Here is a 24,775-nt window from a genome sequence, read left to right on the forward strand (position 1 = left end):
TTTCCATTTCATAGGGAATTCTATATTGTTTCCATGTTTTTTCAACAACTAGAGTTAAAATGAAGTTTAAATGTGTCCAAAATAGTTGTAGATTTACAAGCAAATTGATGGCCAACACATGCATGGAAATTTCAGTCCTTCTTGAAACATGAAAAATATGCTGTTGCTTTTATATTTGCAGTCTAATTATATTACTGACAAGCATGAAGTTTAATTTGTTGTCATTTTGTTTGACCAATCACACAATTTAAAAAGATAAAGTAGGATTACAACTCAGAACATGAACAGTTTCTACTGCAAGGAGAGGAGATTGGTAAGTAAGGGAATGAGTAATTAGAGTGCTGTGGTTAGGATAGAGAAGTCTTGCTGAAAGGGTTCTGCCTGGGCTCTAGTGGTTGTTCAGCAGACCAGAGGAACCTGTGATAAACAGAGGTAAGTTGAAGGGGGGGTGGGTTGAATAAAGGTTAAGGGAGGAAGGGGAGTCCAGGACGCTGTCAGACTTGACAGGGAAATACAGATAGTTGGTCAATGATATTGGCACTAGAAAGCATTCAATGAACAGTTTGTTTAGCTTTTGATTTGCAAAAAAAATAAAAAATCATAGGGATTTATTTTCTCTCTCTTCATAATTGGTAAAAAGGCACTGGAATTCAAGATGATTTACTTAGTGATCCAGCAGAGGGCGCAACTGCATAAAAGGAAGAAAAGCGCACCTGCTGTGAGGCTGCAGCATCAGCACCACTCCTCCTCCAGATCCCTGCCCCTTTCTCCTCCTCCTCCTCTCCCTCCTGTCTGCAGCATATATCTCTCCTGCACTGGTTATGCCATCCTGAGCCTAAGAGAGAGCAGAGGAAGCAACAGAGCCACGCGGCTTTGTTTCCATCTTTTCGGCCAGCCTCTCCAATGAATCAGCGCCAGAAAACAACCTTAAGTAAGTGGCCACACTGAAAACACCCTTTGCGTGTTTGTTTTTCACAGCAACAACCAGGAGGCCAGCTGAGGTTTATGTGTCGCACATATATTTGCTTTTTTTTTACCTTTCCTTTTGTTTTATTTTTATTTTTTTACTGGAACGGTTCATTTGCAGCTAAGATGGATCTGATTATTCATTTTAACACGTTTGCATATAGGGGATTGACGTTTTATGAGAGTTAGGTAGGGTAAATAATATAGGGGCGACTAAAGAGCAAGTAAGGTCATACAGGTTGATGTGATTGATGTAGGAGGTGTCATCTCTGAGTTTGTCTGTGTGTGTTGATAATGATCTTGCATAAATCCCAGGCTTCAGACATGTAGACTTCAGTTATATCTGCACTGTGAGGTAATAACCATTTGTATTAAATTTGTATGGATTTCAGCATACGTGCTATGTGCTAATAAATAGTTCCTTTTTTAGATTCTTAAATGTACACAAGTCTATCATGTTTTATGGGATAAAGGAATCCAGATATATCTATTGCTTTTTGGGTTATGGACTGATGATTGATAAGCAAGCAGAATTACTTGGATTACTGTTGTTGCTTTATTTGTTTAAAGCAAGAAATAAGAAATCTTATTTGAATAGCTTCTTATAATATTTTGTGTAGTTATTAGTATTAGTATAATTTAATTTTGTTAATGCTTACAGCACTGTTGCTTCTCAGAGGGCCCAGGAAATTGAGTTCAACTGGAAATACTGGAAAAATACCTTTGAGATGCTTTGGATAAGGATTTATGGTTCTTAGATGATCCTTATATCCAAATTTAAAATCTGCCTGTACCGATATGTTCCATCTATCCAGACAGTGTTTACTAAGAAATTATTGGTGCGCAAAGTATGAAATATAAAAAAAACTAATAATAAAATAGAGCGTACACCATCAGCTATGCTGTTGCAGTATGCAATCCTACATTTAGTTGCATAATTATTTAGAAGCCTTATAATTGTCTAATTAGCCCTCAGAACAACCATGACTCCCTTTAGTTTATTTCCTGCAGCTTTCTGAGATAGCTGAAAGTTAAAAACCTGTGCACATCAAAGTTTTTCGTTTTGAACAGAAAAAGCTCTGCTTTCTTTCTACTGTGCATCATAACAGCTTTTTTTTCTCTGAAAACAATACTGGTTTAAAAGGGGTTCCTAACTGAAAAGATTTCAAAAACACAAACGTCTCTCTTCTGTGCAGAATAAATAATGTATTCTGCCTGTATTAAGAAGCCTTGACACATTTGGAGTAGAAATTGAACATAGAGCTTTTGCAGGAATGCATGTAGTGTAATAATATGTACCCCCTTCTAGAGACAAGACAGCAAGTTTATAAAAAAAAAAAATTTGTTTATACTTTTGTCTTGTGCATGGTGATCACAGAAATGGAAAAATAAATAATATCTTTGTTGCTTCTCTGCAGAACTGCAGGGCTTTCTGCTAATGTAAAAGAATACCATAATAGTTTGAGTTAAATTTTGACACTCACAATATTTAGTCAAAACACAAGCATTCTCTAAAAAGGTGAAACCGGGTTGCAGAGTACTCACTCTGCAACAGACTCCTATCCCTTCACCTTGTAAGGGGTCAACAGTGAGAACACTATTATGGGTAGGAAAGGAGCTCGGTCCTGCTGTGCTGAATCCGGACAGCCCTAAACCTCCTAGATGTCATTACTAGACAAAAATGCCCATGGAAGATGACAAAAGCCTTTCGAAAAAGAATTACAAAAAAAAAGTAACACAAATGTTTTGAAAGGGTGAAGCTCTTCATTATAAAACTCAAAACATTTGAAGTTATGTATATCTGCTTACACTGAACTACATATGAAGAAAAATTGTATTTATGTTCAACTCCATGAGGTGAGCTTTATCTTTATGTCCTGTAGCATAAAGTACTGTGGGAATACGTGAAGCTCGTATGCGTCAGATTTGAATGTCAGGAGCTCCCTATGCTAAAGACACTATGGAAAGGAAGCATCCTGCTTCCTCCTCCTACCTCCTTCCTTACTGCTGGCACTATTCAGACTTTGTTTATTATGATGGAGTATTAGGGCCAGACTAGAGCCAGACTTTTTTTAATATTATTTTAAATTTGAGAATAAAGTCACAATATTATGAGAATAAAGTCACAATGTGAATAAAATCATAAAATTACGAGAAGGGAGTCCCAACATTATGAGAATAAAGTCGCAACATTACGAGAATTAACTCTTAAAATTAACAGAATAATATCACAACATTGCAAGAATAAAGTCCTAATATTACGAGAATAAAGTCTCAGTTGTATTTTATGACAACTCTTGCAAGAAGCACTTTCTTCCCTAAAATGAGGAATGTCGAGCATTATGTGAAGTTTTACTTTGGCATCAGTTTGACAAATAAGGAAATCTTTCAGCATGCCAGCATTAAATTGTGCAGTATGTCAAAGTGAACTCAGTTTGCTGTTTGTGTGTGCTGGTCGTCCGTCATATGCTGGTTGAAGCTCAAAGCTTTCTTTCTGAAACAGGTTGTGGTATGATGACTCTACTCTCATAAGTTTTCAACTTTATTCTCGTAATTTTATTACTTCATTCTCGTAAATGTACGACTTTATTCTCATAATGTTATCACTCTATTCTCTTATTTTAAAAAAAGTCTCTAGCCTGGCACTGATACTCGTAGTTCATCATGGCGACTGCTGACGCACTTAAAATTTGGCCTAAATGTCCTCACCAATTTGCCCATTTCAGATGAAGCCACTGTCAGTGGACATTCTTCCGTAAAAACCTATGACCCATATTTAAATAGAAAAGTAAACTCAAGCTATCTGGCAAACCTAAAGATACACATCTATTGATGGTTCAAAGATCTATTTAAATTCAAATTAGAAGATAAACTGAATCACAATCAAATTAAGACCTCTAGCGACATAAGATTGTGCTGTTTGGACTGGTGACCCAATTGAAGATATGTGTCGAAGCCGAGAGTATTGAGTCAGATCGAACCTTTCTCTGTACAAAACTTTTATTATTTTGAAATTATGATGACAGAGTCGGGATTTTAATGTAATTAAATAATCTATGTTGCTTCTTTTATTCAAGTTATATTTTATGCAGATTTAGCTATTAAATGGAGAGTATAAACAAAACAAAAAAATCAGAAAAAAACATGGATAATATCAACAGGAGAACAGTGGTGCTGTGATGCTTGATAGGTTTAACTGGAGCTGAACAAGATTCTGCCCAGGGCTTTATACAACCTTGGTCCAGCTCTGTTGGGAAATCGTTAATTAAGACGCTACCTTACTGTCGAATACGTTTTGCTTTTCCGTGCAGGGAAAGCCCAAGGCATTGATGCCCCATTTTTCTGTGTTACACACTTAAAGCAAACCTGTTTTCAACCTGTCTATTGTGTTGCTTCAAAACATTGAGAGTCAAATGGGTTTGAGTTGAAGCATCAAAAAACGGCTGAGTGATTTTGTTTCACACTCCAAAGTCCCTCTACTGGTCGATTTGAGACTGATAATTATGTTGTCCTTGAAATCGTGAGGAGCACTATCAGACCCACTTGACCACAGTTCTTGTACCTTGCTCTGAGATTGCAGGTGTTTAAAGCCTTTCACTTCTGCAATATTAGCATCTTTTTAATAGAATGTGTTACTAATAAATCTAATTCTTAGAGTTTCACTGATTCCAGTTTTAAAAGTATATCATATTTTTGCGTCCTCTAGTACATATTAGCAATATGAAACCACAGCTATCCCTTCCTGTCATGTTAACGTGGAGCCTGACACCACGCGGCCTGTGACTGGTCTTTCAACTGTACGCCTGTCTACTGTCGTTGCCTTTTTGGACGCTGACACCTGCATGATTGATACATTCTGTCTGACCTCAGCTTTGTCTGAGCTGCGATCAATTCAGCAGGAACACCACTTACAGCTTGTGTGTCTGTGTGTGTTGTGCAGAAGCGATCTGATTCAGATATCATATAAACGTGTGTTTGTGTTTCTGAGGGGAAGAAAGCTGTGGGTAAAGCCCAGGACTATTGCACACTGCTGCAATCTTCAAGGATATTTGAAAGGGGAGGGCAAAACAAAGCAGAAGGAAGAGAGGTCACCGTGCGAGTGTGACTCATTGTATGTAATAAAGTTTGTTTGGATTACACAAGAACCAAATCCTGTATGAGGAACCATGCTTGTGTTACTTTTCAGGTCTATAGTAGGGGGAATGGCAGATTTTAGTGTTGAGCTGTAAAACATAGAAAGTGTATTTTTTTCTTAAAGATTCAACTTTTACACTACATCATGCACATTGTAATATCAAAGTTCTGTTTCTTATGTGAGTTCATGAGACATTATTGTCCTCCATTGGATTAACAATGGAGAACAATAATATCAAAATCAGAAAAAAAATGTGTTATTTGCAAAGTAATATTTTACTCATTTAAGGAATTTGCTTTATTGATAACGTGCTACATGAATGCAGTTATACAGCTGTCCCAAGTAAATGTGGAAATACATAATGAGGATTTAGAAATGCAAGCTTTATAGGAATTGAGATCGTTGGAAAAATATGGAAATAAAAAAAAAAAATAGAGAAAAGTATTAAAGACCAAAAATAATCCTGCATTCAATCTATATTTCTAATAATGCTCATTTAAAATATTTTAAAGAAGAATCCTCCAGCTGCCCAAGAGTTGTTCATATAAGAGTTTAAAAACAGGCTATGAAATTGTTGATTGTTTGATGATTCCAACCAGGGCTGAGACTGTTTGTGAGACACTTATTTAGAAAAAAAAGGAACACGCTGTTAAACTAAAGGTTTTTGTGGCATTTTCTGGAATTGGAAATGTGTCCTTAATTGATGAAAGTAATTAAACTGACATCTGAGGATGGATTTGTGTTTGCGGTTGTTTTTTACCCTATTAGGATTCTTTTTTGAAACTATGAACTAATAATTATCTAATTGGCCAATACAGATTTCTTGCTTTTTTGTTTTTTGTTTTGTTTTTTTAAGTACTGTATAAAATTAAATAGCAGTTTTAGATCCTAAAGAAAATGAATCTAATACAAGATTATCCTCACCTACAGTATGCAACAAAGGACACAGAATGTCCCTTAACCTTTTAGAAATAAGCACTAAGTTAAACAGCAATTTTACTGATTTGTTTGCAATAAAGTTACTTATTCATTCAACTTTAATGCACTGAATTAATAAATCAACAATGGTTACAGTTCATGTTTTATGCAATTCAAGAATAGAAAATAATTCAGACTTTACAGCGTTTTCTTGCTAATTTCCTATTACAGTAAGAAATTGAATAATTGACCAACTGTGGCTGATTGATTCATGCATCTCTAGTTTCATTGGTTATGTTTTGTTAAAATACATCCTTTTCTTTAATAATTAAGATAAGGACAAAGATTTTCCCAGGTTTTTTATAATCACCTCCTAGCCCTCTTTTGTCAGTATAGGAATAAATCTGAGCATATGCTTGCATGTGATCATGTGCAAACTCAGACAAATCGACGTTTTCAAATTCACGCTGCTTTTGTCTGCGAGTCGGCAATGAGCCTGCTGTGGCTCCTCCCATGCAGTCATGGCTAAGACATGAGGGATGATCAGGGAGAGACACACCTCCTCACATACGCACATGCATGTCCCTGTCCTGTGGAGAGTCAGCATGAAAACCTTTGTTTCACTTGTGTGCAACCTTTAACAGAATCTCAGCAGTCAGTTCAAGGACATAGAGTCTTCTCTATGCTACTATAGCAAGTGAACTGGAGCCTTTATTTAAACAGTTATTTAAATGTTTGGAGCTCCTTGAAAGGATGATTTATAAATCAGCAAAAAGAGCAGTAATCCTTATGATCAATATTTAAAAAGCCCTCTTCAAAGTCGTCATCCATCCTTCTCTGTTTTTCAGCTTTGTTGCCAAAAATAAAATCCTTCATCAGAACAGTGCTGCATGTGAAATGCCCCCCCCCCTCCAAGGAGTTCATTGGTGTGTTCAGCACTCTTTCCCCTAACACATTTTCCCTCCATCCTTCCTGAACTCTAATTTAACCGATTTCTTTCACTAACCTCTCACCAATCTTCCCTCCCCCACACCTCAAGGGTTTTCACATTACACATTCACATTTACACATAACAGTGCTAACTAGAATCCTCTCTCACCCCCACTTCTTTCCATCAAACCTCTTTCCTCTCTGCAGCATCCTCAAATCTATATTTTCTTAAAATAAAACAAAGGTGACTCAGCCTTCCAGCTTTATGTCTGCAGCCTCCTCAGACTCCAACAAAGAATGCAGCTCCCTTTGTTTATAACCTTCAAAGCTTCGATATAAAGCACTTTTGTCCACTCTTTGTCCATTGCAAACAGTCTCAGGCATGCAAGAGTTAACGTTTCTCTCTCTGCGACAGGCATTAGGGTGGTGGGCGGAGGGGCTTTGTTAATAATAATGCAGTGTTACCAGCGACCGGTGTGGACAGACACTCATGTTTCTCACCTCCTGCATGTCACCACAAGTGAATTTGATGTTAGTCTGTGTTTTGACTGGCTTGTTACTACCTCCTCTTTCACCATTTTCTCTGACAAACTGTGAGAATATGCTTATTTGCAACCACGCCGGTCTCTTGGCAAATATTGCTTTGTCCCACCTTGATAACTTATCCCCCGTTTGATTTTCTCCTCACACTCTTTTAGTTCTATATGTATTTCATCACCTTGCAAAGTGTGTGTTCCATCAAAATGATGCAGCAATGCTTATAAAGTGGAAATTGACACTCAGCATTGCTATAGGCAAGACTGAAAGCAAAAACCATGAAGCACAGAGGACCATTTTTGGATTCATGGCTTTCAAGCTTTCTAGACGGGAAGCAAAACGTCTTCAGACTTGGAAAACAAAGTCCAGTGGTTTGTTTTTTATTTAACTGTTTTGTAATGACTATGACCTGGATTACTGAGAATTTTCCCCAGCATTTTGGCTTCAAGCCATTAACTTCTAGGTAGTGATGGTTTTTTTGGTCAACTACAGCTGTAGGGATGCAGTGACATTTAAACCTTAACATAAACGTTAATGTGTTTCATTACAATAGTCTGTGGCAGTCTAACATAAATCAGAACTTTATTGTAAACTTTGAGAAAAAGATGCGTTGTTCTTTAAGGCTTTTAATACTAATGACCTGAAAAGTGTGGTGTGCAAATGCTTTTACCCTTTTAAATCTGATCTATCACAATAACCAAAACAAAACAGTGACACCAACTGTCTTTAGGAGATACTGGGATTATCAAACTGACTTATCCCCCTTACTTTAGCATAGATACAGTTGGTCAGTGAATATATTATATATATTTATGTGTATGAAAACACGGCACCCATGAACATATGAATCCCAAAGGGAAACCTTGTAAGGGCAGGATCAGGCTATAGGGAACCCTTTCTTCCAGAGGGACAGAGAAGCTGAGCGAATTTGATGTTAAAATGACTTAACCTGAATATAATGGTAAACCAAATCCCCCAAAAAAGGCTGCAAAAGCTTGAGACTGAGACAAATGTTTACCTTCCAGAAAGACACCACCGTAAAACCGGTGTTGTTCTTTTTTATGAATAAGTTGTTTAAACAAAAAAAAAAAGAATATATAAAAACTGAATTGGATCACTTGCATGAACTGATTCTTAACTTTCACAGTTTAAAGTCAATGCAAAATTAAAGTTCATGAGACCTCGTGTGTTCTGTAACTCGCAGAATCTACCGCTAACAGCTAACTCCAAGCTAATATTTGCTAAGACTGATTTCAAGATTTTCTCACAACCTACTGAGCAGACTAAGAAATAACACCAGTAAATGATTTGCATCAATCAGGGTGTGATAGGGACTGTGTTTCACTTACTTATTTAGAAAAGACTCAGGGCAGGATTTGTTCACTCTTTGTGTCAAAATTTGCTGCTTAGCGAATTATGCGCTAATTCAATCACTTAGTGTGTGAATCAGGCAGTGATTTGTTTACACTCTGCCCACGCTTTGCTAGGGAGTGAATTATTCACCACATTTCTAATTCATATCATGAACCAATAATGCCTTGAATCATGCCCTGAAAAAAAAAAGTTTGCACATACTGTTTGCTAAATTCTAAGGCAAATAACTTTGCACCTTCTTTAATAATGTGCTCTGTGCATAAAAACATGTTTGCACATGTTTTAAAATGTGTAAACCTTCTGAAGATTACCTAATACTTAAGTTACTTAATTGTACTGCGAGTGGAACTTTATCCTACAAACATATTGTACCAGCAGACTGAGGTAAGGAGACATGATTTGGAATAGATAAGGGGATTTGTGTAATACTTGTGTGACCAATTGTGCAATTTTAAGTGTGAATTATGGTTAAAGGTTTGATTTTAATGCAACCAAATTCATGCAGGTTTCCCAATTTAAATATAAAACTGAAAATGTGGTTGTATGAAATGAATGACTCAATGAAGCCTTTGAACAAATCATTTAAACAAATTCATTCTAGTGATCCACTTCACTCAAAAAAATAGTTCCCATTACTACCTAAAATCTATAACAAAATAAAGTTTTTCAAGGTTTATTAATAATTTGGATTTAAAATTAGAAATGTAAAAAATTCAAATGGAACAATTTTGGGGGATTTAAATAAAAAAAAAAAAATTACAATTAGAGACATTTTTTAAAAGGCCTTATTTTCATAAGAAAGACAAGGGAAAGTATCATCAATACTTGATCATTCTTATTTGCAGTTAAATATTTTCCTCCAAAAACACATTCATGCCCTACCATTGTTCTGTCTCAAGGAAAATACATTAAAGTTTGTGGTTAAAATATGAAACATTTTTAGAAAGAAAAAGTGAAAGTTGCCACAAACAGAGCTATGAGTGGTTTTATGATAAAGCTGGAAATATTTACTGTTATTGTTTTCTTCGAATAGAAACAAATTGAGAAAACAATACTTCTGATTTTTCCTGTTGCTGTTTCAGAATCTCTCTTCAGATTGCATCGTAATAAACTCTTAGTATTGTGAGCTGAAATGAGACAAAGCTTGTGCATGAACATGTGTTAATGTGTGAAAGTGTTTTTACATTCAGCCATTTCTGAATCGTCTGAAAAAATCCCATTTTTAGCATTTTGTGAGTTTCAGTCAAATTTAGACTACGTAGAAAACAGCATGCCTGCACACAGTGAGGAGATAAATTGGCCTTTATTGCAGATGATCTGATTTCCTTATCCACCCTTTATTCACTTAACTGTGACCACCCACTCTGACCCAGGATTCTCCATAAATCCTGTTACTGTCCCCCCCTGCGATGTGGGAATCTGGTTAGATAGATAGAGTAGCTGCAGTTTGCTGATGTGTCACCATCTGATGATGGATAAAAGATTGATTGCCTCACTCTGCCCCTATAAACACTTCGTTATTAACATAGAAGTAATGGAAGAACAGGAGCAAGGAGGAAACCAAATTATCGTATAAGGAAAGCATAACACTGCAGAGCCAAAGCTCTGAAAATGTTTCAACCATCCTTAGATGAGCAAATTGTAATATTAGATTTTTTTTAATGTAAAACAGAAAACCATTTTAAATTTCCTTTCCTCTTTTGTATATGATGGTAAATCCCTTGAGTTATTCCTTGACTCAACCTGAGAATGCTCAGCAACAACGCAGTGAATCATCTTGTGAGATTCTGCCGAAGGGGTGTCTATTGTGCACTGTGATAATGAAGCATTTAGTTCGTTCCACTGCTATTTCTGTCTGTATTGTGTTGCAGACAGATATAGGAGGAGCAGTAGGTGATTGTCTGAGGATTTTCTGAACCTGTTGGATAATTTTAAAGAATATTCAGCATTTATTTATTATGTCATAGTCTGTCTCGTATGCTGAGCATGAAAGTACAAGATTTATCATGTCAATGCAATAAACCCTGTGTGGTGTCCAAAGGAGCCACTTTCACCTTTTAGGAAAGCAATGCATTAAAATATTTGCATGGTTTGCATTCAAGCAATTTAATGCAAACCAGTTCCTAAATCAGATTATGTCATTGATAAATACAAACACACACACACTCACACACACAGACGTCATTGTTCTGTGTCATTTCTTTCGCTTCTATTTTAAGTGCTGGAATTCACATCTCAGCAGAAGTGTGGATGAAAGAGAAGGGAAGGGGGAATACATGTGTCAGAGTTTTGCTGGTGTCCCCCCCCTGGGACCACAGAGCTATAAAACCTGTCTGCTAGCCAGTGGGGGGAGGAGAGGAGTAAAGCAAAGTGCCAAAGACAAATGGCTTTCCTGAAAACGGCTTTCGCTGCTGGATGAACAACAAAGATGCTGGGGAGATGTATGTTGAACACCAGTGTGTGTCTGGGCATTTGACTGGCTTTGTATTGTCATGGTGTTTATTTGTCTGAAAATGGAACAAAACATGCTGTGAAATGACAAAATAGGAAACAGAGCATTGCAGTACCTTGGTGGGGCTCAAAGAATGTGTTGTTTTATGTTGCAAATTGTATATGAAAGATCTTTTTTTTATCTCTCTAAAAACAAAACATCTTTAAACTTTCCACATTTGCATTAAACTTCATTTAATTTGGATTTTATTTAAACGTATCATAACAGCATGATGGTGCCACCATGTCTTTAAGAATTCAATTTTTGATTTATAGTTTTATGACCTAACCCATCAATAGACTTTGCCTTAGCTTTACCTTTGATTTGTCTCTTCACAATTCTTTTTGTTCACTAATGTTCACGATCAAACCTCTAAGACCTTCTTAGAGGTGTATTTACACTAAAAATACAGTCAATGAGTTCTTCTTGATTTTATTAATAGGTATTATGACAAACACAATTTCTGCATTACTCATCTTAAAAATCTCAATTTAAATAAACTGCATATCATAATCCCTCTGTTGCAGTGACTAATTTTTGCAATGCACAGAACATTCATTTTACACTATCAAAAAAGAAAGAATAAAATAAAAAAAACAGATTGAATCATTTAGAATTTTTTTTCAAAGGAACCAACCTATTAAATCCCAGTAATGTTTGACACCTTAAACTGAAAGATGAAATAAATCCCATCATGACTTTTTCAGTAGTAGTTTGAATAGAAACATTTGTTTTGCAAAACTTATCTATCTTCTGGATAATTTTTTTTCTCATCTTGAGATTTACTCCTATCTGTCTGGAGAAAATAATTTCATTAAATTGCAAGTACAAGTTCCCAGTTTCATCAATCTGAGCACTTCATTACTAATGAGCCTTATTTGTGGTCAGGGATTTCCAATAATCACTCTGCTATTCCCTCTTGGGCTTGAGCCAGTAAGCCACATCATAAATGGGGCTGTACAGCTCATATAAAGGACCTCAACAAGTATTTCTCACTGTAGCACTAATTAGAAATTTACAGGAACTTTTTTTTCTTTCACCCATCTCCAAGTCCCATCCCTCCCACGATCGGGTGCGTCTCAGTTTCTCACCCACTCAAGCTGATTCCTGCTAGATAAATTAAGTCTTTTCTCTGTTCTTTTTGGTTTTCGACTCGTCTTTCATTGACATCCCATTTGGGAAAAAATAGGCTTGTAACAAAGATAAAAAATTAAAGTAAACAATTAAAATTATCCTTAAAAGAAATTGATTAACATCAATGTACCAGCTCCTCCTGGGGCAATTTTTCACTTTGTAATGAGTGCAACTATTTCCGATAAGAGGGTTGTTCCACCCCCATTCATTAGTTTCTAATGAATCCTGCATGTGCGTTCACATTTGAAGGTGATGCACAGCAGAACTGAATGCCTGTTGTGAGCTGTCAAAGGTTGAGGCTGACCTTGAGATCGCCGTGCTCTCTGATCCATTTCAACGATCAGAGGGAGGGGGTTTCAGTTGTGCTCTCCAATTCTCATGACATTGCCGATATTATAAGTGATTGGCTGTTCCTGAATTAAATTGGATTTTTTTTTTAAAGGGGTTGTCATGTTGAGCAAGACTAAGGCTTAAAATATAACATTTCAGTGAAATATTAAAACACTATCATCAGAAAAAACACTTGCTAAGATAAAATGCTAATCTTTTCTCAGAAAATGAATTGTTAAAATGACAATAAAACTATGATATTGTCATGTTAGAAAATCCAAAAATATCAGGAATTTGTGCCTTTCTTTTCTTTTTGTTTTTTTATTTAACCTTTATTTAACCAAGAAAAAAATCCAATTGAGATTTAAAAACCTCTTTTTCAAAGGAATTCTGGCCAAGAGACAGCAAAGTTACATAAAATACATTAAACATAGATACATTAAAATAAATGACAGGTACCGGTACATAAAAAAAAAAAAAACATATCAATTACAGTAATCTCAATTACAGATCATTGAGGCTGCTTCAAATTCCAGTTACAAAAATACAGAAATACAGTTTCTGATTAACTTTAATGAAGCATGGTAAACAGAGTCCAACGTTTGAAGACATTAAGGAAAAGGAAGAAGTGAATATATTTTAAATCTAATGTGAATCAAAGACATAGTTTCTTTAAAAATCTGATGGTTTATCATATATCATGAACATTCTATTTATAAGCATGTAAAAGTGAAAAAAAGGTGGGTTTTTTTTATGTAAAATCGAGTTTTTGTGTCCCATGTATATTTGCAAATTCAATTTTTGCCCATTAAGACAAAAGTTTGGATGTCACAGGGTTAAGTACTCAAACTGCTTGCCAAGGAGTAGAGCATACTTTGCAATTAAGTGGCAAGAAGAAAAGCTTAGGCTGCACACTGACCTAATGTGGTTTGAACAAAACAGCTGTCACACATTTGCTCTCAGACTAGACTGATATCTGAAAAATTTGGTACATTTTCCATTATGAGTCATATTTCTAATGAAATAGAGATATATGGTAATGAAGCCTTATAAGTATCCTTTGTTTTAAGAAAAAGAGGAAGTCAAATGCTTTTTTTTAAATGTTTTTTTTACTGAATTAAATATTTGCATCCTGATTTTTAAACATGTTCATTGATTCTTCTCTCTCTCCTGGTTTGTTCCAAACTGATGTTGTCAGACTAGCAGTTTGTTTAAATGTGGTTTATTTCACTGAATGCTCAGCCTGCCTCAGATCGCTGTCATCAGCACAGGCCTTGGTACTACATCAGTGCTGTAATCGATCTGACACCGTGTCCTCTCTCAGAATTCTGCCGCCTCTTACTTTCCCCACCACTTTGAATTTTCCATGTGTGTTTTGCAACCATCTCGTAGTGAGAAACAGATTGGAGTGAGGCAGACTGTGGTTCTCATTTTTATGTTAATTGTATGTAACACAATTAGGGTTTTCTCTAATGATTTAAGCAGAAAACTGCTGAGGAAACAATATGTATTTAACCCCAATCTGAACAGATTTTAAATGAATTAATTTTGGTTTTTTAAACTCACAAAACCCTTCGGTCATCCTGATCAATATAATGTATGAAAGCTTTACTTTCTATTGAATTTGTGATAGCCTACATTTTATATTAAAGCCACAGGCAGATTGAGCTGCCATCTTAGAAGTGACTTTGCTAAAATGCCAACCATCAAATACATGGCGAAAGGACCTGCTAATAAAAACAGACGCCTCTACTGCAATAATAATTAGGTGAGTCAACATTTTGGATTGTTAAATACAATCTAACAGTCAGAAGAAATGGTCTACAAAGACAAAACTAACATAGAAATAAAAGATTGAAGAAATCCCTAAAAAACAATACAGTGCCTGAACCCATCAGTAGCTTTAGTTTTAATGTCCATTTATCAATATGGAAAAGTAAAGAATTAGAATCATTAGTCAAAGTAATTATTTTTCTTTTCAGCTCTCCTTTTGTGTGAATTTTATGTCACACTTATTTTCATCCAGTGCTAAAAATGTTTTTCACCATCTTTGTTTCCGCCGAGTCTTTTAATCAGGCAGCATAATGACACAGATGTGGGCTTTGCACAAAGTACATTTTCTGTGGTCAATAATTATATGACGGAATGTAAGCAATAATCAACTCTAACAGCAAAACAAAAACAAAGCAGCCCTCCAATATCAGTACTATTGTTGTGTCAGTAGCTTCTTTGTTAACCCTTTATTGGACAACTATTCCAGAAACACATCCTTCCAAAGTCACCCGCTGCCCCCTCAATCCTTTCATTAAATCCATGCACAAACACAGCTCGCACAATCAAATCACATGGCTTTATCTGCTCCCACAGCCCCACTGCTCATAAAAAATTACATACTCCAAGGCATAACATGCTATAACTCGTGTAAAGATTGAAACTAAATGGGGCTCCCAGCCCTGCCTTATTTTTACTTACTTTTTGTTTCATTTTATACTCCATACAAGATTATTCATCCCAAAGGAGCAGAAGAATCTAGGGATGTGACTTTAAGATATGCACACTTTGTTGTTCTGTTTGTAAACCAGACAACCTGCTCACATCATTTGATTTGTGTTGCATTCATAAGGAGTGTTGATTATAGATCTATTGCAATGCAGGCGCTCAATTTTCCCCAGAACATTTTCTAGTTTCAGCAACCAACCTTATTGGAACATTGACAATGTTTGCAAAATGTTCTGCATATTTGTATTTAGACCCCCAGAGTCAATACTTTTTAGGAAAATACTTTTATAAAAACAAAAGCATTTTATGTTTTTAAATCACAGTAAAGGAGAAGAACACATAGGATCATAACATTAGTCTGACATTTGTCAATAAAAAAATATAAAACAATGAAAGATCTTTCTGCATTTTATGCTACTTTTTGTTTTTCTGTTATATAAACTCCCTATTAATATCATGACTCACAACAGAGGGACCCAGTATTCAAGCCAGACAGACAGTGGGATAACTTCAAAAAAGCATTAATTCAAAATAACAGGAAATATCATATCAGCTGCTGCAGCAGCTAGGTGTAGGAAGCAGGAACATCTATGGAAGAGAAACACAGGTTAGCAACTGCGATAATCAGCCGGAGGATGATTATGAACACGCTAGTCACTAACCTGGTTTGTCAGTTCAGTCCGGTAGCCAAAGACTGAGGATGAGGGATGAGGGAGATCCAGATACGGAAAGCTACAAGAGCTGACAGGAGATCTGATCAGGGCTGACCAAGGCAGAAAGAATAATCTAAAGGGTGAAGTCAAGGGACAGGTCTAGGTTAAATACACAAAAAAGTCAGACAGGGGACTGAAGACAGGCAGGCAACTAATTAGACAGGGACAGGCAGGCTCAAAAGTCCAAAGGCAGAAACATATCAGGATCAGACAATCATAACACAAGTACGCTAGAAAAGCTATCTAGGTAGCTTAAATAGGAAACGGGAACAGTTGGATCTGATGAGGAACAAGGCAGAGCTAGACAGGGGAAGGAAGTGAGCAATCAAACCAGCCTCCTTAGACTGGTCTATGAACGTATGCGGCATCCCATTCTTAATCCATAGGGTTGAGTGTGACATTGGTCCACCCTTCACAGTTAAAACAACTTTAAGTGCTCTTGGAAGGCTTCCACGATTCTTACAAGCTTGTTTATGGGAATGTTTGACCATTTTACCAAAAGCAGGGACCAAAATATTAGTTATTGTGTTTTAATTTCATAGTATGATTAAATTAAGTTGCTATTTATCAGTGTTTCACCTTATAGTTGACCTATAAGCTGTGTGTTGCTACGAATCTGCATTCTATTTTTTAGAGAAACTGTTAATGCCAATTTTTTCACCATAAATTAATAGCGAAGAATGATTGCTTTGCAAAAATATATTTTTATGTCAATCATCATTGCAATAAATACCAGAAAATATTAATTTATAGGCGCTTTCTTATAAAAGTACATTGTACTGAATATGGACTATTTTTGTGACTTTGGGAAAAGATAATGATCATCAAAAATAATAGCTTTCTTACTCTTTGTCTTTCTCTGTGTTTTTTTTCTTTCAGATTCAGCAAACTTCATCTCATTTTAAAATCAATTAACAGTAACATAAGTAACTGTAAATGCAAGTTTGAAGTTGACCTGGAAGCAAGAGGATAAATTAGCTTAAGGATTTAATTCATACAGACCTTGAAAGCGATTAGCAGATATTGAGGTAACTTCTAAAACTCGATAAATGGCCTAAAGTACTGAGTGTGCTTGATGCAACAGTCAAAGATGAGCATTCCAACTAATTTTCAAGGGCTGAGAGTCAGTGTCGAAAGAGGAGAAAAGGTTGGAAACAAAACCAATTTCCGCTCGTCCGGAGATGATAACGCCAATCAAATAACCTCAGTCTCTGACCAAGAAGAAGCGGGTCTGATTCAGGTCACAAGGTACAACACAGGCTCTATTCCTCCATTGGTGCGTCAGAGTGAATCTCCAGACAAAATTGTGATCTGGGGTTCAGAGCAGCAATGTGTGGTGCCTGAGCTCAGAGAGTTCGAGATCCACACATTCTTGGGAAGTCAGGAGGAGAATAACGAAGAGGAAGATGACGGAGAGAGCATGAGAGATGGAAAGGATGAGGGTCCAATGTCCATATCCTCAAGTTCAACAGCCAGTTCAGCTTCTACTGGTGTAAGGAGAAATGATGACCAAAGCAGGGAAGAGAGCAGTAAGAGGAAGGAGAAACGCATTGCCTGTCACAGTGTTGAGGAGCTTGACACATATTTGTCAGGTTCAGAAGAGAAAAATGACACTAGATCAGGCAGGGCGAGACTGACGGGGTGTCTGAAGGAGTCGAAGTCTGAGACAAATGTGTTTGTCTCCAGTCTGTCAACTGTTGCTCTTAGTGGAAGTCTGTCATCTGCTCTGGATTCCAGTGGTGAAACATGTCTTATATCTCTATCTAGCCCCAAAACCAACCCTTTTCCTAACACCAACAATCCTACCTCAGCCCAGTCCAGCAAAAGGGCAGCTTCCTTAGACACCAATCAGAACTCCCCACCATTCCATCCTCAAGAATATGACTGTCCACAATACTATAGTCAGGAGCAGAGACAGGAGGAAAGGGGTCATCATAGAAATGGAGTTTCCCATGAAGGAGGCCTTGGCCAAAGGAGAAGAGCTGGATTTGAAGAGAGGGTGCTGCCACCTCGACGTCAGCAGCTCGTCAGACCCCTCTGCCAGACAGAGATGATCAGAGAAAGAAGCTTGCCAGAACCCAAAACTCAGCAAACTAAAACAGTACTGCCTTCCTCTATTGATGCATCTCCAGAGTCACACAGCAGTAGGTCAAACAAAAAGTTTACAAAATCTGCTTTAAGGGAACCATCAGATCTCTCCCACCTTTATAACTTGAGTAGTGTTTCTCATCTTAGGCAGCCCAACCAAGCATTCCAGAGGGAGACACCACCCATGGAAAAACAGCCAACTACACAACATTTGTCTGGTCCCTCTAACACACCCATAATAGACAAGAAACCCCAGGCTCAGCTCATTTATAGAAGGAATAGCTCTAGTCCCAGCAAGACTGGGATTGAATCAAGGTCATCAACCCCTCCTCAATCCCCCCTCAGGACACCACAGGGCTCACCATGTCAGCAGCCCTCAATGTACCTCATTTCCAGGAATGTCTCTGGAGCTTCTAGGCACGTCCCATCAGGATGCAACCCAGCTGTACCAACCTCAGCTCAGGGCTATGGCAACAGTTGCTTAAGAGCTCCGGTGAAAACTAATATAAGCACAAGTGGAATCCCAAAAGCGCCTCTTTGCATCCAACAGAGCTCCACAAACTGTAACCCCAAAGAGAACTCCCCATCACCTAAACTTAAACCTAAAGGAGTCCGTCCCAAAATAATAACTTCTGTCCGAAAGAATCCTCAATTGAAGCTCCAGGCTGCTGATGGACCTTATCAGGTCTCCTCTCTGCCATCCAGGCTCTCAACCTACACCCACAGCCAACCAACAGTGGCCTTAAAAGATGCATCTAAAGACCCCTCCAAGCCTGAGACAGAAACCCAAGGAGCCAGAGTACTTAGTGCCTCCAATCCTCTATATGATAAATACCGCCAAGGGATGCAGGTGAACAGTTTCCAACCAGCGATGCAAAACAGGAGCCTCAGGGCTCCTGGACACACAAACACAGTTCCTCCTGCACATGCATACAGCCACAATGCATCCCCGAAACTGAGTGGCCGGGCAGAAAACTACTATGGAACATCAACTGAGGTGAGTTTAATTTACATAGTGTACTCTAAATGTATTTATTATATTAGGTAATCAAATACAGCTATAAGCACCCCAAATGCTATTACTATTTTAAATGGTTTTTAGTGATTTGCTTACAATGGACTGAAAACTTTCCTTTTTAGAAATGCCTACAATTGTTGATTTTAGATTTTGTAATAGGCTATGTATGCATTTGAATGTATTGATTTTAATTATTGTCTTTTTACTTTGTTTTTAATGTTATGGTTTTTTAACCTTGTTTTAATTTTCCCTTTTTTTAAATGTAGCACTTTGAGATTTGAAGTCAAATGTAAAGTGCGTTACAAATAAAATTCATTATTATTATTATTATTACAATGACAAACGTACTGTATGACACAACTTCTGCATACAGAAATATTAAATTAATTAGCATATTATTGAAAAGTGTCATTTTTTCAAGCAACTGATTTCACTATGTGAAAAAGATTATATAAATTAATAAATTAATGACCATATCTTGTGTTGAATATAATGTATTTTGTCCAGCTAATGAAAGCACAACATTTATGATTATAATATATTAGCCTAATAAAAAAAGAAGCCAAATATCTTCTTAAAGATAATTTTAGGTAGGTGCTTAAACCACAGGCAATTTAGTGGTTTGCTGGGCAGTAAAGAAAATGTTCAGTTGTGTTTGATTTTACCTTTTACCATCGACCATTTGTATTTCAGATACATTATGCACATGATTTCAGCCCATGCATATTTGATGACTGATGTTTTGTATCTTTTTCCTAGTCCAAGGCAAGCTGCACAACATTGCTTCTACACACATCAGCCTTTTTGTAGATACATATAAAAAAATCCCCTGGTATTTATGTTCCCCTATCACTAAACAAAAACAAGTAAAAATACAACATTCATTCCGGTCATGAAAATCCTTCAGGCTAAAGTAAATCCTTAGTTCCTCTCATTCTCATTCACAGACAGAGTTTGCACGTCAGTATTATCTATGTGAATATTTTACCCCATTTAATCAGAAATCAAATGATAAGGAAATGGGGAAAAAAGTTTAACTGCATTTCTTCCCAAGTTAAAAAAACAGCCATATTGGATTTTTGCATCCAGTTTCATGAGAAATCTTTAACTTTTCCATTTGTATTTCAGACTGCAGGGCATCTTCTTGTAAAAATGTGCCATTTTAACTTTGGATTTGACCATTTGTAACTTCTATTGCGGCAATTCAAAATATGTTATCTCAAGGCACTTTAATTGTCATACAGTCATACCGGTTAAACGTTTCTTGATTCATGAATATCTTTTATGTTAGAAAAGACAATGGTAAACTAGCTCCATAGTTAGACAGAAACAGATAAGCAGCGGTGCTATGAGCCAGTTTTCATGTCAAAAGGAAGAGAGACCGACAGTTTGTCACAGTAAAAGCTAAGCCCCTGGCTATTTCTTGGTGAGAAACAGGGCTAAACACTGAAAAACAGGTCCAACGCTGTCATCAATGTATAACTGAAGCTGTTGATGGTAGCAACCCATCTCATGACTCCCTCTGCAAAGGTATTAAAGCCATGACAAGGAAAAGCAGAGCGAAAACGATGTTATGGGTTTAACTAGTAGAACTAAGCAGAATGATAAAAAGTGGTCCCTATGTCCTTCAGCATCCTAAGCATATAACTAAGCTGATAACTAAAATATCTGCATCCCATTCTAGTTGTAGAAATTCTAGAAATCACTAATAAACCTGTAGACTGAGACCAAAGTGCTGTGTTCACAATAATTCAACTTCATATTAGGATGTGCGCTGCATAACTGAAAAAAATGTCAGGTCTTTCATGTTGCAGTGCTTTAAAATAATATTTTTGTCATTCTGATTGTTAGGTGGAGCGCTCCCACAGTTTCAAAGGCATCTCCTCTGAAGATGCAATGCAAGGCAGGACAGCTACACAGACCGGGGGAAGTGGCAGTCTCATTCGTTCAAGCAGAGGACTTCGTTTGGGTCTCGGAGCCGTTACCAGGACAACTGCAGGTTCAATCAAAGCCCGAGGACCCAGCCCAGGACAGAGGTCGACACCAGGCTTCAGCCAACCGATCCAAACTGTCAGCCCAGCAATCAATCACAAAAACCAAGACAACACAGGTAAATAAGAATCTATAGCACATTTTATCTTCTAGAAGGTCAACTGGAGATGCTAGTTTTGTCTTCCTGCTGCCATGAAACAATAAGCAGTGAGACCCATCCATCCCTCAGCTTCGCTCAAAATGAAGGTCTATTAAAATGCATTCTTTCTGAGAATAATTATGGCAGACTTGATTGGACGGTTGTGGGAAGAGACTCATTCTGCACCAGAAGGAAGCAATCTACAAACTTAAGTTCAACAAAAACTAAATAGATAATAACCAACACACATCTTCTCTTCAATTAATTTCTAATTTTGATTATACAAATAGCTCTTCTGATTGCTTAAATACGATTTCTGCTTCAGTCAATCTGTCTATGTAATATTACAGTAAGACATTTTGCCATTATCCTCCTGGAAAGAAGATTCATACGTCACTAACATGGATATTGCATTTGTATTTTCCTTTTTTGTGATAGCTAAAACGAGGTAAACAAGTGTAATACTCAGTAGCCACGTATACACATGGCAATAAAACTGCATCTACAGTTTATCTTATAATATTTTTTACAAATTCATAACCAAAGAATTCTGTTTCTTTTTATTGTCAGAATTTATCCACTAAAATTATCTTTACCTTGTTCTCACTAGATCGGGGAACACTCTCTGAAATTTGGTACATATAGCATTTCCATGTGTTGAGTAGAGTGCCTTTAGAAACATTGATAGATCTTGGATTTACTAATTTGTTATTTTACTTTGCTATAATAAAACCAAAAACCTCAATTGTTTCACTGTGAGTTGAAGTGACAAAATCAATTGAAGATGTACGTAATTGTAGAGTAAAGGAAAAAATAAATTATTATTCTCATTTAAAATAATTGTGAAATGTGTGACATGCATTATAATTCAGCTCCCCTAAATTATTCTATTTAAGACTCCTCTTTTGTTGCAGCTTCAGCTCCTATTACTTTGGGGATTAGGGGATTATAATTGTTCAACATTTAAATAAAAATGTAAGATACCAACACATTATAACAGTTATAATACATTACTTTGTGGCAGTTGTGACACAGAGTTACGTTGAAAATTCTGCATTTTTGCGATTGTAAGCATACTTACCAGGCAAGGCAGTGATACACACTGAACCATTACAGAATGTAAATTCACTTATGCATGTTTCTTCATTCTTTCTTGCAGCAGTGATGCTTGGACTGTGTTGCAGGAATCACCTTTAATAACATACAGCTTAAAGCCTAGATGTGGAAATCTATACACACTGGACTTACTTTGAACTGTGATTGAAATCATTTGGGCTTATACCAGCTGCATGTCCTATTGATTGTTCCTGTCCTAATTTACATAACACATACAAAGAGAAAATGGCCTTGTTTGCCTCAAAGAGAGTAACATACAAAAGATTTATTCAAAGAAATTTATGGCATATTAAGCATTTTTAACCGTTTACTGAATGGTAAGACGAACTGTATGCACATTTTATTAAAGATAAAGGATATCCATGCAAATTAACAAAAAAAAANATATCCATGCAAATTAACAAAAAAAAAAAAAAAAAACAGCACCATAGGCTGTGCTGATTTCTATATCTCAGGGATAAGTGATGTTTGTTAAACTAATTTCTAATTTCTCCTCCTTGTGTCTCAGAGGTGTTGAATAGGATAAGATGTGGGGGTGGGAAGGCTACAATGGAAATTAGGACATTTATCCCTAATGATCCTGACATTCTTATTCAAGAAGGGGAAGCTCCAAACTCATAAGCAGACTTCCTGACAAACAGGCAGACAGGGTGGAGGAAATATAAGATAAGCATGAGCTTCATCTCTAATGATACTGGAAGGGGTGGACTTTTCCACTTTGATTTTATTCCACTTTTTCCTCTCTCTACCATCAGGCGTCTGTTCCTTCCCTGGAAACATGTTTTTTCTCCTTATGCAGCAGTAATCCTCTACCTTCCACTGAGGTGCACAGCTGTGCCAAATGGAAAGGAAAGGAAAAGAAAGGAGGGTCATCTACCTTATCTCTGCAGCCAGCAGGGGATAATGCTTTTCTTCTGTGCAGGATCTTGACCTCATATATGCAGGCTTAGGAAGCCAAGATGGGGATTTTTTCCAAAGTTTTTAGATTTTCCCCAGGGAATTCCATTTGTCTCTGTGTGAAGCCTTAATTGTCCATGTCGATACATCTTAAGTTTTATCTTGCTGTTGAGAATAATAGCTGCCAAAAAAAAAAAAAAAAAGATTCCAAACCATTGTTTTCTGACAAAAGCATTCTTACTGTTCCTCAAATTTGCTTTATTTTTTCAGTTTTCAGTTATTTATGTAATTCTATTTTGTTGGTCATTGGTTTCTTTTCAATTTTGTGTTATATTTAAGCTGTGTTGCATTTTTTGAGTTACTCTCTGTATTCCCCCCTTTGCCAGTCTCCTTTACCCTAGCTCCCTTCAAGTTACTTGTATCCACACCTTCTCCAAATCAGCTGATAAGGCTATTCTTTGTTCTATCCCCCATATATATTCTTTCTCTTCAGTTTTCCCCTGATGTGTTCTGTATTTTGGCGTGTGTATTTTTTTTTCTTTTGCCTTTTTCATTAAATCAGCAACAATAATCTCTGTCTCCTCATCTCTGCATTTGAATCCTTGTCACGTCTTGGTTGTGGTTTAGAGGATCCAAATGCAGAGGCTGAGGTGATTTCTTGTAGTTTTAATGATGAAAGCAGTTAACAAAGGCAGGAATCCAACAAAAACTTTAACACATACCAGAACCACGGAGACATCAGGGAGCTAGGGAGAGACGAGGTGAGCAGACAACAGCGACGACAGGACCAGCAGCAACAAGGAACCAACAAGAAGTGACAGCAGAGGGAGAGTATATGCAGCTGGCTGACACTATGGCAGGGCTAACGAGCTAACAAGGAGCAGGTGTGAGAGGAGACAACGAGGAAGCCAAGGGGAAAGGAACGCACACAAGAGGGCAACAACAGAAAAACCTGAGAACTAACATAAATCTAGAAACTGTAACAAAATAAGAACTAAACCAATAAAACTAGGAAACATGGAGCAAAGTAAAGGACAACAGAACCAAAACCATGACAGTCCTCAACTAACTTCCACCAAACCTGAAAAAAAAAATAAATTAAAGTATCTTTCCATATTCGTCCCACTTTATCTCTACTGGGGTCATGAGGGGTGCTGGTGTCCACGGACGAGAGGCGTGGTATGATTGCTGAATTAAGCCAGCCTTAAGGCCTAAAGAGAACTTAGGGAAGCCAGTCAATTTTTTACCTTGGGGGAGGGGGGGGATGGGGGCGCTCTGGTCTGGGAGGAGGCGAGAGTGCCCAGAAAGAACGGGAATGGGAGAACATGCAAACTACCCACTGCCACACTGTAAGCTATATTAAAGAAAAATGGGCAGAAAACACCAAATTAGGGACCTGCAGCTATAAGTGCAGTGATTGGTGATCTTATTATGTATCAACTCTCCAGTGATGAAAATGTATGTCACACACTTCAAAATATTAGTGAAAAACATTGAG

At 37.0% G+C, this 24,775-nt stretch overlaps 1 protein-coding gene across 1 annotated transcript in view; it reads left to right on the forward strand.

Moving 5' to 3' along the window:
* Positions 1-804: 804 nt before the first annotated feature.
* LOC107087914 (microtubule-associated tumor suppressor candidate 2-like) overlaps positions 805-24,775 on the forward strand; it is a 53,563-nt gene continuing 29,592 nt past the window's right edge. The window contains exons 1-3 of the mRNA XM_015379754.1: positions 805-931; positions 16,907-19,112; positions 20,985-21,243. Coding sequence (XP_015235240.1) covers positions 17,103-19,112; positions 20,985-21,243 — 2,269 coding nt within the window. The 5' untranslated portion in view covers positions 805-931; positions 16,907-17,102. The remainder of the gene's footprint in view (positions 932-16,906; positions 19,113-20,984; positions 21,244-24,775) is intronic.

This window comes from Cyprinodon variegatus, unplaced genomic scaffold (assembly GCF_000732505.1).
Source record: "Cyprinodon variegatus isolate N-32 unplaced genomic scaffold, C_variegatus-1.0 Scaffold199, whole genome shotgun sequence".
NCBI classification, from domain to species: domain Eukaryota; kingdom Metazoa; phylum Chordata; class Actinopteri; order Cyprinodontiformes; family Cyprinodontidae; genus Cyprinodon; species Cyprinodon variegatus.